Source organism: Dunckerocampus dactyliophorus, chromosome 1 (genome assembly GCF_027744805.1).
Source record: "Dunckerocampus dactyliophorus isolate RoL2022-P2 chromosome 1, RoL_Ddac_1.1, whole genome shotgun sequence".
Taxonomy (NCBI): Eukaryota; Metazoa; Chordata; class Actinopteri; order Syngnathiformes; family Syngnathidae; genus Dunckerocampus; species Dunckerocampus dactyliophorus.
The window spans coordinates 934061-949070 of record NC_072819.1 but is presented as its reverse complement, the minus strand read 5'-3'; the positions used below and the strand labels follow the sequence as shown (position 1 = coordinate 949070).

The 15010-nt window shown below is 38.1% G+C and overlaps 1 protein-coding gene across 11 annotated transcripts in view; it reads left to right on the top strand.

Moving 5' to 3' along the window:
• Positions 1-15010, top strand: part of LOC129194389 (ATP-binding cassette sub-family C member 4-like) — a 65651-nt gene that overhangs the window by 19129 nt on the left and 31512 nt on the right. For 7 of the 11 annotated variants that reach the window (XR_008573755.1, XM_054799632.1, XM_054799623.1 and 4 more), the window contains 9 exons: positions 1024-1134; positions 2730-2850; positions 5992-6216; positions 6285-6374; positions 7865-8028; positions 8089-8214; positions 8648-8897; positions 12321-12422; positions 14224-14313. Coding sequence is in view for 10 of the 11 variants with exons in the window: in XM_054799632.1 (XP_054655607.1) it covers positions 1024-1134; positions 2730-2850; positions 5992-6216; positions 6285-6374; positions 7865-8028; positions 8089-8214; positions 8648-8897; positions 12321-12422; positions 14224-14313 (1279 nt within the window). In the remaining variant the exon portion in view is untranslated. Of the gene's footprint in view, positions 1-1023; positions 1135-2550; positions 2660-2729; positions 2851-5991; positions 6217-6284; positions 6375-6406; positions 6848-7215; positions 7297-7864; positions 8029-8088; positions 8215-8647; positions 8898-12320; positions 12423-14223; positions 14314-15010 lie in introns of those variants that run through there. The other 4 variants (XM_054799640.1, XM_054799650.1, XM_054799659.1 and 1 more) reach the window with 4 other exon arrangements.

Genomic DNA, 15010 nt, shown 5'->3' with positions numbered 1-15010 from the left:
CTTTTTCTTTATGCACACACACACACACACACACATTATATTACAACTTTATTCCCATCATATTATAATAACTTTATTCTGAAAATATTACAACTTTATTCTCATACTTTTATGACTTTATTTCATAATATTATACCTTTATTTCCATAATATTTTGACTTTATTCCCATAATATTTACACTTTATTCCCATAATATTATCACTTTATTCCCATAATATTATCACTTTATTCCTATAATATTATGACCCTATTCCCATAATATTATCACTTTATTCCCATAAAATTATCATTTTATTCCCATAATATTATCACTTTATTCCCAAAATATTATTACTTTATTCCCATAATATTATGATTTTATTCCCGTAATATTGTCACTTTAATCCTATAATATTATGACTTTATTCCCGTAATATTGTCACTCTATTCCTATAATATTATGACTTTATACCCGTAATATTATGACTTTATTCCCATAATATTATAACCTTATTACCGTAATATAATGGCTTTATTCCCATAATATTATGACTTTATTCCCGTAATATTATGGCTTTATTCCCATAATATTATCACTTTATTCCCATAATATTATCACTTTATTCCTATCATATTATCACTTTATTCCCGTAATATTATTACTTTATTCCCAATGCAATTTTCCCAAAACTTTATGTTGTTTTGTTTGTTTATCAGAATATTACCACTTTACTTTTTTTTTGCCATTTGTGCTGTTATTTTTTACAAATATTTTCCAGCTTTCTTCTTGTAAATGTTCTCGTAATATTTGGACTTTACTCTTGTAAAATGATAACTTTTTTCCCCACCTAATTTTCCAAAAATACCAACTTATTTTGGTTTGATGAGTGTTCCAAGTTGATGCTAGGCATGATGCTACCAGAATGGAAGGAAAAAGGGCGCGTGTCCGTAGGAGAGCTTGTAGCTCCACCCCACACAGGGAGGAAGTAGACAAAGAGGAGATGGCGTGTGACCCGGATAACAATGGCGGGTGGCTGTTTCAGCTGGCTCCGCCCCCTGCTGCACCTCGGACATAAGCGAAGGTTGGAGGAAAGCGACTTGTACGCCCTTCTCCCCCAAGATGGAGCCCACTTACTGGGACAAGACCTGCAGAGGTACCTGATACGTCCTGCACATGCACTCATACACTACTACATACAGTACTGTCACGCAGTACATACACTACTACATACAGTACTGTGCATGCACTCATACACTACTACATACAGTACTGTCACGCAGTACATACACTACTACATCCAGTACTGTGCATGCACTCATACACTACTCCATACAGTACTGTGCATGCACTCATACACTACTACATACAGTACTGTGGATGCAGTACATAGAGTACTACATACAGTACTGTGGATGCAGTACATTGAGTACGACATACAGTAATGTGGATGCAGTACATAGAGTACTACATCCAGTACTGTGGATGCAGTACATAGAGTACTACATCCAGTACTATTCTATACTAGTATTCTTGCTCATAATAAAGACTACTATGATCAGAAGATGTGTTTCCTGTTTGAGGTGATGACCTCACGTTCCAAAGTGTGTTGTCCTCCTATTAGGACGTTACCACAGACACGTTCCTGTCATGTTTCAGCCCCATGTGTATGTGAGGTAGCTTTTCCTCCTCATATGACCACTTTATTCTACCTACTTCACACTTTGTTTACTCCTTAGACTTTTTTCTCTTCATATTTTGACTTTAGTTTCTTTAAATGACAGCTGTTTTTTTCTTCATGTTGTTGCTTTTCTCTTAACATTTTCCAGATATTGTAAATTGTCTTCCTTGTAATATTATGACTTTATTTCCATAATATGAGGACTTTATTCTCATAATATTATGACTTTATTCCCATAACATTATGACTTTATTCTCATAATATTATGACTTTATTTCCATAATATGATGACTTTATTCCCATAACATTATGACTTTATTCTCATAATATTATGACTTTATTCCCATGATATTATGACTTTATTCTCATAATATTATGACTTTATTCCCATAATATTATGACTTTATTCCCATAACATTATGACTTTATTCCCATAATATTATGACTTTATTCCCATAACATTATGACTTTATTCCCATAATATTATGACTTTATTCCCATCATATTATGACTTTATTCCCATCATATTATGACTTTATTCTCATAACATTATGACTTTATTCTCATAATATTATGACTTTATTCCCATAATATTATGACTTTATTCTCATAATATTATGACTTTATTCACATAATATTATGACTTTATTCCCATGATATTATGACTTTATTCACATAATATTATGACTTTATTCCCATAACGTTATGACTTTATTCCCATAATATTATGACTTTATTCTCATAATTAATGACTTTATTCCCATGATATTATGACTTTATTCTCATCATATTATGACTTTATTCCCATCATATTATGATTGGGGGGGAGGGTTTCTAATATTTTGGGAATAAAGTCAAAATATTACAAGAAGATTTTAAATGTGTGTCCAGCAAATAAACAGGAAGCTTAAGAGAAGCATGAAGTGGATCTTCTTATCGCTCACTTCTAAGTCTTCATTGGAAGACAAACACCAGTGCTGATCTACTGATACCACCCTTGGTATGCCAGCAGTGGTGCTGATGATGATGATTATGATGGTGATGATGATGATGATGATGTTTTTTTGCAGGTTTTGGGATGTGGAGGTAAAAAAGGCCACCAAGGAGCTCCGCCAGCCCAAACTCAGCAAAGTCCTGATCAGGTGCTACGGGAAGTCCTACGCGGCAGCTGGACTCTTTGCATTATCACTGGTATGATATCATCATCATCATCATCCCAGTCACTATTACATCCTCACTAACCATCATTAACCCCCTTCCACAAGCTCCGCCTCCTGCCTTAACCCAGGCAGCAGCATCCACAGTAAAGGCAGAACATTAAGCCGATAAAGCCATGATATTACGCCAATAGTCATAATATTATGGGAATAAAGCCATGATATCACAGGAATTAAGGCAGAACATTATGCCGATAAAGCCATGATATGATGGGAAGGATATGATGAGGTATGAACATGAAAAGCTGAAGAAGGAAGGTGGTGTTTTATCCCAGTGTTAGTATAGTATAGTATAGCATTGCATAGCATAGCATAGCATAGCATAGTAAAGAGGCTATAGAAGGAAGGTGGTGTTTTTGTGCGTAGAGCAGCAGGAGCGGCCGCTAGAAGGATGCTAATTGCCAGTGGCACATGCATATTTGCCGCTTGCGCTCCACTAAGCACTGACACGCAGCACATAATGGCCTCCTGCTGATGGCGCTAGCTAACCCTGGCCCTGCCATCTTCCTTCAAGGGGCCTTGAGGGGCCTCCTTACTTTACCCCCCAAAAAGAAATAGTCCTTCATTTCACGTGTCTGTTATTCAGCAGAAGAACAAAGAATGAAAAGGCGATCTCCTCTTGGCCGACCACGCCTACTGAGTTGCAATTGGTCACACATTGTGTGGACTATACTATCATCTATTTTCTCCTGGTAGTTGTCTGACTTTATTGCCACACTTACTATGAATGAATCATTCATCACTAAAAGGAAAATAAATCCCAACTAAATCGCTGATTTATGATCTGCCCTTTATTTCTCCCAAGCTAATTTACCACAAATGACAACTTCATTTTTGGGATAATATTTAGACTTTATTCTGGTCAAAGATTGCAGCTGTTTTCTCTTCGCGTACATTTTCTTCAGTAATGTTGTGACTTGATTCCCATAATATTATCACTTTTTCCCCAAGCTCATTTTCCAAACTTTTTTTTTATTCTTATTAAAAAAAATTTGGGCATCGCAGCATTCATCAACCTAAGACCACCGGTGCGAACGATTATCCCTACTTAAGAACGTGTCGTGAATGTGGCGCAGTTTCCAACGCGCGCCTTCTTACGTACACTTCTTAAGAAGACTTTTAAGAAGATGTTCGTGAATGAGGCCCATTGTTATCAGAAGCAGAAGAAGAGCTGGATACTGGATACCGATACTGATATTGATAGTGATGTTGGATATTAATATTGGATATTCATATCAAATATTGATATTGGACATTGACACTGGATATTAACATTGGATATTGATATCAAATATTGATATTGGATTTTGATATCAAATATTGATATTGGACATTGATATCGGACATTTATATTGGATATTGATATTGATGTTGGATATTGGATATTGATATTGGACATTGATATCGGACATTGATATTGATATTGAACATTGATATTGGATATTGATATCGAATATTGATATTGATATTGGACGTTGATATTGATATTGGATATTGATATTGGTATTGATATTGGATATTGATATTGGGTATTGATATTGATATTGGACATTAATATTGGTATTGGATATTGATATTGGGTATTGGTATTTATATTGGATATTGGTATTGGATATTGGTATTGGATATTGGTATTAGATATTGATATTGGTATTGGATATTGATATTGGACATTGATATTGGATATTGGTATTGGATATTGATATTGGTATTGGATATTGATATTGGACATTGATATTGGATATTGATATTGTTATTGGATATTGATATTGATATTGGTATTGGATAATGATATTGATAATAGTATTGGATATTGATATTGATATTGGATATTGATATTGATATTGGTATTGGATAATGATATCGGTATTGGATATTGATATTGGATATTGATATTGGATATTGATATTGATATTGGTATTGGATAATGATATTGATTTTGGTATTGGATATTGATATTGGTATTGGATATTGATATTGGTATTGGATAATGATATTGGTATTGGATATTGATATTGGTATTGGGTATTGATATTGGTATTGGATAATGATATTGATATTGGTATTGGATATTGATATTGGATATTGGTATTGGATAATGATATTGGTATTGGATATTGATATTGGTATTGGATATTGATATTGTTATTGGATAATGATATTGGTATTGGATATTGATATTGTTATTGGATAATGATATTGGTATTGGATATTGATATTGGTATTGGATAATGATATTGATATTGGTATTGGATATTGATATTGGATATTGGTATTGGATAATGATATTGGTATTGCATATTGATATTGGTATTGGATATTGATATTGGTATTGGATAATGATATTGGTATTGGGTATTGATATTGGTATTGGATAATGATATTGATATTGGTATTGGATATTGATATTGGATATTGGTATTGGATAATGATATTGGTATTGGATATTGATATTGGTATTGGATATTGATATTGTTATTGGATAATGATATTGGTATTGGATATTGATATTGGTATTGGATATTGATATTGGTATTGGATAATAATATTGGTATTGGATATTGATATTGGTATTGGATATTGGTATTGATATTGGTATTGGATATTGATATTGGTATTGCATATTGATATTGGTATTGGATATTGATATTGGTATTGGATAATGATATTGGTATTGGGTATTGATATTGGTATTGGATAATGATATTGGTATTGGATATTGATATTGGTATTGGATATTGATATTGTTATTGGATAATGATATTGGTATTGGATATTGATATTGGTATTGGATAATGATATTGGTATTGGATATTGATATTGTTATTGGATAATGATATTGGTATTGGATATTGATATTGTTATTGGATAATGATATTGGTATTGGATATTGATATTGATATTCGATATTGATATTGGTATTGGATATTGATATTGGTATTGCATATTGATATCGGTATTGGATAATGATATTGATATGGGAGAATGGAGTGTTGTGATGACGTGGGAGTGTGATGCTAACAGTGAAAGCAGGGATGGTATGACCCGTCCATGCCCATCACGTGGAACACATCAGCTGCACATGCTGAATAATGCTTTGCTCCTTCTTCTGCAGGAAGCAGTTAAAGTCATCCAGCCGCTTCTTCTGGGGCAAATCCTCGTCTTCTTTGAGAACTACGATCCGGATGACCGTGGTGGCGTTCACGTGGCGTACGTCTGCGCCGCTGGCATGTGCCTCTCCACCTTTGCTCTCACGCTCCTCCAGCACGTCTACTACTATTTAGTGCAAAGAACCGGCATGAAGATGAGAGTGGCCGTGTGCCACGTCATCTACTGCAAGGTCAGTGAGGATGACACGCTCCTTGAAGATGCTGACATCTACTTGGACGTCTTTGTGGTTTTCTGCAGGCTCTTCGCCTCAGCAGCCAAGCCATGGGACACACCACCACGGGACAAATCGTGAACCTCCTTTCCAACGACATCAACCGCTTTGATGAGGTCAGCTGTGCTCCCACGCCTTCACAAGGATCCTTCACATTCTGCCATCAGATGATGCTTGAAATCGCACATAGAAGACCATATTGCGATTCTTTCATGGATTTAAAATGAGCTTTCATGGTTAAAAAAACAGCTTTTGGTAATGACCCAGCTCAGTGGCACACTAGCTACGTGTAAAAGTCATATCTGCAAAGAAGTCATGCTCAAAACGTGAATGAACTGCGCCCTCTGCTGGTTGCTGCCGAGTACATCAAGCCATGATGCTTCCATGGCTGGGAGACTACGCTATAGGATAAGACAGTTTGGACAGACCTGCCTTCCATCTCGTAATTACCACATAGGCAAACTTTAAATGTGTTCAAATGTGTCCTATGAACTCACCTGGTGACATCTAGGAAACATTTAGGAGTGGTTGTCATGTCACATGTGACTGTCCCAGGACCTGCTTCCCCACAATGGCAGCGTGTCAGCAGGTAAGATAGCTCATTTCCAAAAGCTTTTTCATATTTATTTTTTTAACATGAAAGCTCATTTTAAAACCATATAACAATTGTAATACCTTAACAGGGTGTGAAATATTACAATTTAACTCTTCCTACTATATTTCTTCAACTGATTCATAGAAAACAAGCTACGAAACTAGCTAGCGTTTAGCATTAACCCATAAGAAGCCATGCTGTGTCACCAAAACGGCAGTGTGTCATCAAGTAAGCTAGTTCATTTCCAAAAGATGACTTTTGCATTACGAATGCTCATTTTAAATCCATTTAACCATTCTAATGCTTTAATGGTGTGAAATATTCTAATTTAATTCTTCTGTCTATATTTATTTAATTAATAGAAAAGAAGCTACAGAAACTAGCTGGCTTTTAGCCTTTACTCATAAGAAGCCATGGTGTGTCCCCAAAATGACAGTAAGCAGGTAAGCTAGCTCACTTCCAAAAGCTGACCATTTTTTTGCCATGAAAGCTCATTTTAAATCTATGTCACAATTGTAATGCTTTGATAGGGTGTCACATATTTCAATTCAGTTCTTCCTACTATATTTCTTCAATTAAGTCATAGAAAACAAGCTACAGAAACCAGCTAGCTTTTAGCCTTAATATAAGAAGCCATGGTGTGTCCCCAAAATGGCAGCATGTCAGCCGGTAGGTAAGCTAGCTAATTTCCAAAAGCTGACTTTTTATTTTTTATTTTTTTTGTGAAAGCTTATTTAAAATCCATGTAACAATTGTAATGCTTTAATAGGATGTGAAATATTACAATTAAACTCTTATTACAATATTTCTTGAATGAATTCGTAGACAACAAGCTAGGTGCTGCTAAATACAAATTTCAGTCCACTCAATAAATGTATCTGTTGCAATGATTTTCATTCAATATATGTTGTTTGCGTAATTCAAAGTACATTTGTGCTGCAGGAAAACAAGTGTCAGGTTAAGACTACATTTAGTGAATAAGTTGGGTGATGTAGCGTTTGTTTGTTGCAGATTACACTCAATCTCCACTACCTGTGGGTTGCACCGCTACAAGCAGCTGTGATCATCACGTTCCTTTGGTATGAGATCGGACCGTCATGTCTGGCCGGCGTGGCCGTCCTGGCCTTGTTGATTCCCGTGCAGACGTGGTTCGGGAAGCTTTTTGGGATCTTCAGGTGAGTAGTGCACCCGTCTGTGGTGCACGTGTGCTATGAATGACTGATTCTCTCATGCAGGAGTAAAACGGCGGTTCTGACTGACCGTCGTATCCGCATCATGAATGAAGTGGTGTCTGGCATCAGGGTCATCAAGATGTATGCTTGGGAAAAGCCTTTCTCTGCTCTCGTCACAGAGTCCAGGAGGTAACACGTCACACGTTTGCTTTGGTTCCTGCTACTTTATTCTGCACGGGCGACATTATACTTGCCTGTGGCCGGCAAGGCACACCTTTTGAGTGTTAAGTTGCCGTGTGCTGAATGTAGCGCTGTTAGTAAACTGTGGCACTGTGAGTTATACTGTTATACATATCATCACCTCCTGCCCTGCTCGTTGCGAGTGCTCTGATGGCTCGTGATTGGCTCCTGCCAAAGAAAGAGCTACCGTTTCCTCACTGCCTCGCGAGCAGCACGGTATTTAAACTTAGCCAAAGCTTAACCACACCGAATGTGTGGTATGTACAAGGTCTCTTACGCTGTAACTACCAGAGTGTTGCAGGTGTAGAAGTGATGAACCGCCACAAATAAATCACCACGGCACACTTCTCCAGCGTCACGCGCACGTTTGTTCTCTCTTTAGGAAGGAAATCAGCCAGGTCATGAAGAGCTCCTACTTGCGAGGACTCAACATGGCGTCCTTCTTCGCCAGCAGTAAGATCGTGGTGTTTGCCACCTTCGCCGTGTACGCGGTGCTGGGCAACAGCATCAGCGCCAGCCGAGTGTTTGTCACCGTGTCCCTGTACGGAACCATCAAGCTCACGGTGACGCTCTTCTTCCCGCTGGCCGTGGAAAAAGTGTCAGAGACCATAGTCAGCATTCGCAGGATCAAGGTGATGCTCAGTCGCCCCCTTTTGCAGCTTCTATGCAGCCTCATTTCCTCCGTACGCCTCCTTTTACAGCAAACAAGCAGTCAGCACGTCCGAACCTCTTCACAGCGAGGAATGAAAAGATGCCGCTTTGCCACTTTGATGTTGTGTGAGACATGCTAAGAAGTGATCAAAAACATACCAGTGGCTGTTTTTACCGCTGTTGATCTGTTTGTTTGTGTTCAAAATAACTCAAAAAGTTCTGAATGGATGGGGATGACATTTTCAGGAATTGTCAGACACGGGATGTGGAGGCCAGATGACATTTTGGGGTGATCCGGATCACCATCTGGATGCAGGAATGTTTTCAAGCATTCTTGAACGTTGCCAGATAGGAGCATCTTCAGCATTTGTGCATAAATTCCACAAAAATGGTCAGAGAACTTGGGAAAAAAATACAGGACAACTTTCCAACAGGTTCTGCAAAATATCAAAGACTGATGCAAAAAATGTAGGATTGAATGAGTTGGAAGGGTGGATGACAGCATGGGGGGGACTGGGGTGCTGGGCGGGGTCTGCACTCCGAGTGCTTCTCTCGTTCATATCTACTTCACTCTTTGCTCTTTTTGTTGTTTTTGCATTTCCATTTTTACATTTTCCAAATATTTCAACTTTGTTCTGAAAAGAAATGTTCTTTTTGAAATATGATGACTTTTTCCGCATCTTAATTTTCCAAAAATGACACCTTTCTTTTTTTTGTGTTGTTTGTCATAATATTGCAACCTTGAAGAAACGGTTGTTTCTGTCATATTCATATAAAAGCAGCTGGCATTTGGCCACAATAACGTCATGTGCTCGCCAGAAAAACTGGTAACATTAAGAGTCAAAATGATGTCATTTTCGTAGCATAGAGGTCAAATATTCAAGAAAATATATGTTATTTTTGACAAAGTTGTCATAGTATGGCAAACAAACAAAACAACAAATGAAGTTGTCATTTTTGGAATTACAAGAAGGTATATTATTTACAAGCAGGAAGTTGACATTTAAAAAAACAACAAGTTGGATTCTCACCAGGAAAAAGTCCACTCCTTATATTATGAGGGGAAATGATATCATGATATCAAAAAAATGCTTTTTTTTTTTTAGCTGATGATGTTATGATGAACAAACAAAAGTTGTCATTTTTGGGAAATCAGGTTGTGGGAAAGGTTTTAATATTGTAGGAATGACGTCCAAATATTACGGAAATAAAATCATAATTATGAGCAGGACATTTACCAGAAGAAACCTGAAATATTTGGAACGTTTAAAAAAAAAAACAGCAAAAATGGGGGGGGAAAGAGCAAAGAGTGAAGCTCAGATGCAAAACACAAAATACCAAAGTGGCAAAGTTGCATCCTTTTATGTTTCATGATGCGGCCCTCGCTGGGAAACCTTTGGACACCCCTGGTCTAGACTGCTGTCGCTCTAGACCGCTGTCGCTCTAGACTGCTGTAGGTCTTGTTGTGGAAAAAAAGCTTTCTTCAGAAAAGAGGATGCCTGAAATAAAGACAGGGCGTTAGCACAGTTCATTAGCTTTGCAAAGGAGGTCATAGAGAGTGCAGATGTCTGGCCAAGACTGGCCTCCTGACTCCAACTGTTGCAAATCAATGACATTGTAGAGACACAAATTAGTTCCAGGTGCTCGTTGGTCTGAAGAGAAGTGGCGTCAAAGGACGGCTTCATGACTGCAACCCTTCTAATTCATTGTTACACTAAAGGAAGCGTATCAGTTCCTACATGCCACATCAAAAGGTCATATTGGGTGTCAACAGATGCTTTCAGCACCCGCTAGTGGTACTTCCTGGGGGGAGCAGCCTCTGAGGGCTAGCCCGATGAAACAGTGGTGTCCTGGTTGATCCTTCACCTGGCCTGACGTCATTGCATTTACACGAAGACACTCAGACGGTACACGCGCTCAAATAAGGTGAAGTTACAGCATATCTGAGATGATACATTTGCATTACTGATGAAGGCTTTTCTTATTGAGCAACAACGGTGCTCTTGGTCAGCCCAAAGTGTTAATAAACCTCACACTTGACTATTTAAGGAAGTGAAAGCGATGTTTTGGCTTTTGTTGAGAATATCTCTGTGCACAATTATTAGGCAACTCAAAGAAAAAGACAAATGTTGCCATCTCACTGCTTTGTTGTCATTTTTTAAAGTCAGAATGATCAACAACACAAACGTTACAAATAAATATTCCAGACATTTCCAAAAAGAAATGAGTGACCAATAGCCACCCTTCTTTTCAATAAGACGGAAAAGCCTTCCACCCATAGAATCTGCCACCCTCTTCATCATTTGACCATCAACTTGTTGTGCGGCAGCAACCAAAGCCTTCCAGACGCTGTTCAGAGAGGTGGACCTTTTAACTTCCCTGTCAGTCTTATCTTTATGTACCCAATAGGCGAGCAAGGAGGTCATGTCATTATCTTGGAAGACCTTCACTAGCTCGCCACGCAGTCCTGCATAACAATCACAGTCTTCTTTTCTTGTACCACTGTGTGAAGAAAGTGGCAGGAGGTTTGGGAGTTGAGTTGGAGTCCATCTCCAAGCTGAAAAGGCCCAACGAGCTCATCTTGGAATCATTCCAGCCCTTAGTGGTAGCCCAGCTGGTGTGCTGCAACCCAATAGGCAGTCATGTTTATTCAGCTTGAGCTTGGAAAATATGCATGAAAATGACAAGACGCTCCAAATACTGACCTGCCTAATACTTGTGCACGCAGTGTAGGGGTGGACCAGCAGTGCTCACACTTTTTCAGCCTGCGAGCTGCTTTTAAAAGGACCAAGTCCCAAAAATGTACCTCCTACTATGAATGTAGAATATATATATATATATACTATATTTATTTGAAAACATCTGAGTAGGTATTTATATAGGTTATACATGTACATCAGGGGTGCATGCAAGCTACACGTCAAAATGTCACATCTACCAGTAGACTCTGAAATACTACTGTAAATATTCATGATTGGTATTTCACATTCACATTTTCAAAGTTTACAGTAATCAAAGTAGTTGCTGTCATAATTCACTTCAGTGTGTAAATTTAGTTTAGTTTAGTTTATTAAGGGCAGTGTGCAGTTTCATTAAAAAGATGTCTGCACCAGATTTAGCTCAGAGCTAATTTCCATCTGCTATTATTGCATCTGCAACTATTGCTTATAGATAAGCAATAGTTGTGTATGTAAGTACCGAGTACTGGTCATACGTCAGTGAAAATACTGTAGCTGCGTAACGTTCATGAGACACATCCAGTTAGCATTTGCTATCAACATGATATAAAACAATGATGCAGCCCGAGTCAAGGCAACATATTCACATTGGTGCAGGGTGCTTCCTGCCTGACATGGAACTCGCGGTGAGTGGCGGCTTACACATCCATGTGTCAATCCTTCCAGAATTTCCTCCTGCTGGATGAAATGAAGAAAAGAACATTGAGAGTGGAAGAAAAGAAGGCCAACTGCATCGAGATGAAGAGTCTGACCTGCTACTGGGACAAGGTGAATGCTTACTGTGGTGCAGTGTGGATGCTGGCTCCATGATGGCCTGCTGTCGGGTCACCACACCACCCATCATCTCAGTCAGCATGCAAGCGCACTTCTCTTCTCTTCTCATCCTGTAGGCACATTTCCTCCTCTCTTCTTTGGAGTCATTGTGATGGTGGCAGCTGGCATGAATGACTTGCTATGAATGCCAGGACGTGTTTATGATGCTCACCTGCTCTATGTAGGCTTTTCACGTGGGAGCTTGTTCTTTTCATCTTTCTATTTCTTCCCACTTTCATCCTATTGTGTCAAATATGAATATATAAGAAGCCATATGTGCAGTATTTCATGCATCTCAGCTTTGTCATAAAGAACATGTTATTCATATCTACGTCGCTCTTTTCTCCCGTTTTTACTGTTGTTTTTTGGAATATTCTCAATGTTTAAACTTTCTTCATCGATCTTCTACCTTTCCTGATATTCTGACTCATTTGCGTAATATTAATAAGACTTTATTTGTTTTCTTTGTTTCTCGCATTACGACTTAAAAAAACATATTTTTTCTTGCTTGAATACTTCAACTGTACGCTACTAAAATGAACACAATATTATGAGATTATTTTCATAAATTAGCAACTTTTTCTTCTTGTTAGGTTCCAACTTTTTTCTCTGAATATTTGGACTTTCTTCTGGTAAAGTGACAGCTGTTTTTTCCATTTCTGCTCTCGTTTTTTCCCCAACTATTTCAACTTTCAACTTGTTTTCCTCTAATATCGTGACTCGATTCTCATAACAAAACTTTTTCCGCCAACCTTCCTAAAATGTACAACTTTATTAGTTGTTTTTCATAATATTTTTGCACGTTTTTTTCTAAATATTTCAACTTTCTTCTTGTAAATGTTCTACTCATAATATTATGACTTTATTCTCATAATATTCCAAAGGTTTCCTTAAGACTTGATTTAGTTTGTTTCTCGTAATATTATGAATTAAAAAGAACGACATATTTTTGCTTTAATATTTCAACTGTATGCTACTAAAATTAATATAACATTATTTTTCCTCCTAATATTACACGTTTACAACTTTTTATGTTATTATTTGGACTTCGTTGCCGTCAAATTACAGCTGTTTTTTTTCTTTTCCACTGTTCATTTTCCAGATGTTTCAACTTCCTTCTTGTCAATTTTATTCTCATTATATTTGGACTTCATTCCCGTAATATTATCACTTTTTCCTCAACATAATTTCCAAACAAGACAACCTGATTTTGTTTTGGGAATATCCGTATATCACTTTTAAGCAGGTTGATTATGCAATACGGGGCCCTCCCTGGACAAGGTTTAGTACTGTACGTCTTATAAGGCGCCTCTACCTTTAAATAAACTAACGGCACTGTTGGAGAAAAGAACAGCGCCCCCACCTGGCTGGCACGGTGTAGACGATGAGGTGCAGTGCAGGAGGGTTTGCTAACAGCATGTACTGCAATTTTGGAATTAGGGATGGCAGAGAGGGTGCAATGGTTGTGCAAATAAATAAGCCTGTCTCTCCCTCCCTTGCAACGCCCCTTCCAGTGTGCAAGACAAGCACAGGGAGAAAAGTAAGCAGTTGTTGTGTTGCTAGGGTGTATTTCATATGTCCTTCACATGTTGCGTGTATGCTGTGAGTGAGTGACGTCCTGTGTTTACAAGTTCCCACTAAGTTCCACTAAAACCCTGTCGTTTTAACATATTGTTTCTATTTCTAAAACAAGCTTTCCAATTCTGAAGATCACTTTGCTGTGATATCAAACGTGTCCAATGTGTGTTCCTTTCAGGTTCTGGACGCCCCGTCTCTGCAGGACATTACTCTCACAGTGAAGTCACACCAGCTCCTAGCTATCATTGGTCCAGTGGGGGCCGGAAAGGTGGGATAAGATAAACATAGCTTAACCTTAATGTTGTTTTCTTCAGCGAGGACGATGACGCAATCATTTGATTGACCAGCCGTTTTTTCATGACTAAAATGTGACGAGTCGTGTGGGAGTTTTCCTTGTTTGAGTTTTTGTCGACTAAAACGGTCACGTGTAGATATGACTCAAATGTGATTAAACTGCACATTTTTGGGGTCATCCACAATCCCTTATGTGAAACATGAACACACGTGTCTTTCCCTTTTCTGTCAGTTCTGAAAAGAGAAAAACAGTTAGCATGAGGGAGCTAACGATGCACCTAATGGAATACACCTGTTTCCCCTATAAAGCCCTCTAAAAAGCTCCCACAAGGTTTTATGGTGTTCTTTTCATGCTGTGAAGTATGCGTGTAGTAGCAGGTACATTCATGATAACATGTCATACTTGCAGTATTTTGATCATTTTAAAGATGAGTAGAACACATTGATTTCACAGAGCCCATAGAAAGGAAGTACCGCTACTTCGGTCCACAACAGCAGCACAGAAAACGCGTGTCAGTTTGCTACTACTAATCATGGCAGACTTTGTGAGAGCTGCCACCCACTTTGACAACTACTTTTGGACAAATGAGGATCTAAAACCTTGAATACACGGAGGATGAGCTACAGCTTTCAGATGCTGGGTGGGCAGCAGAGTGGTAGAAACTTTCTTC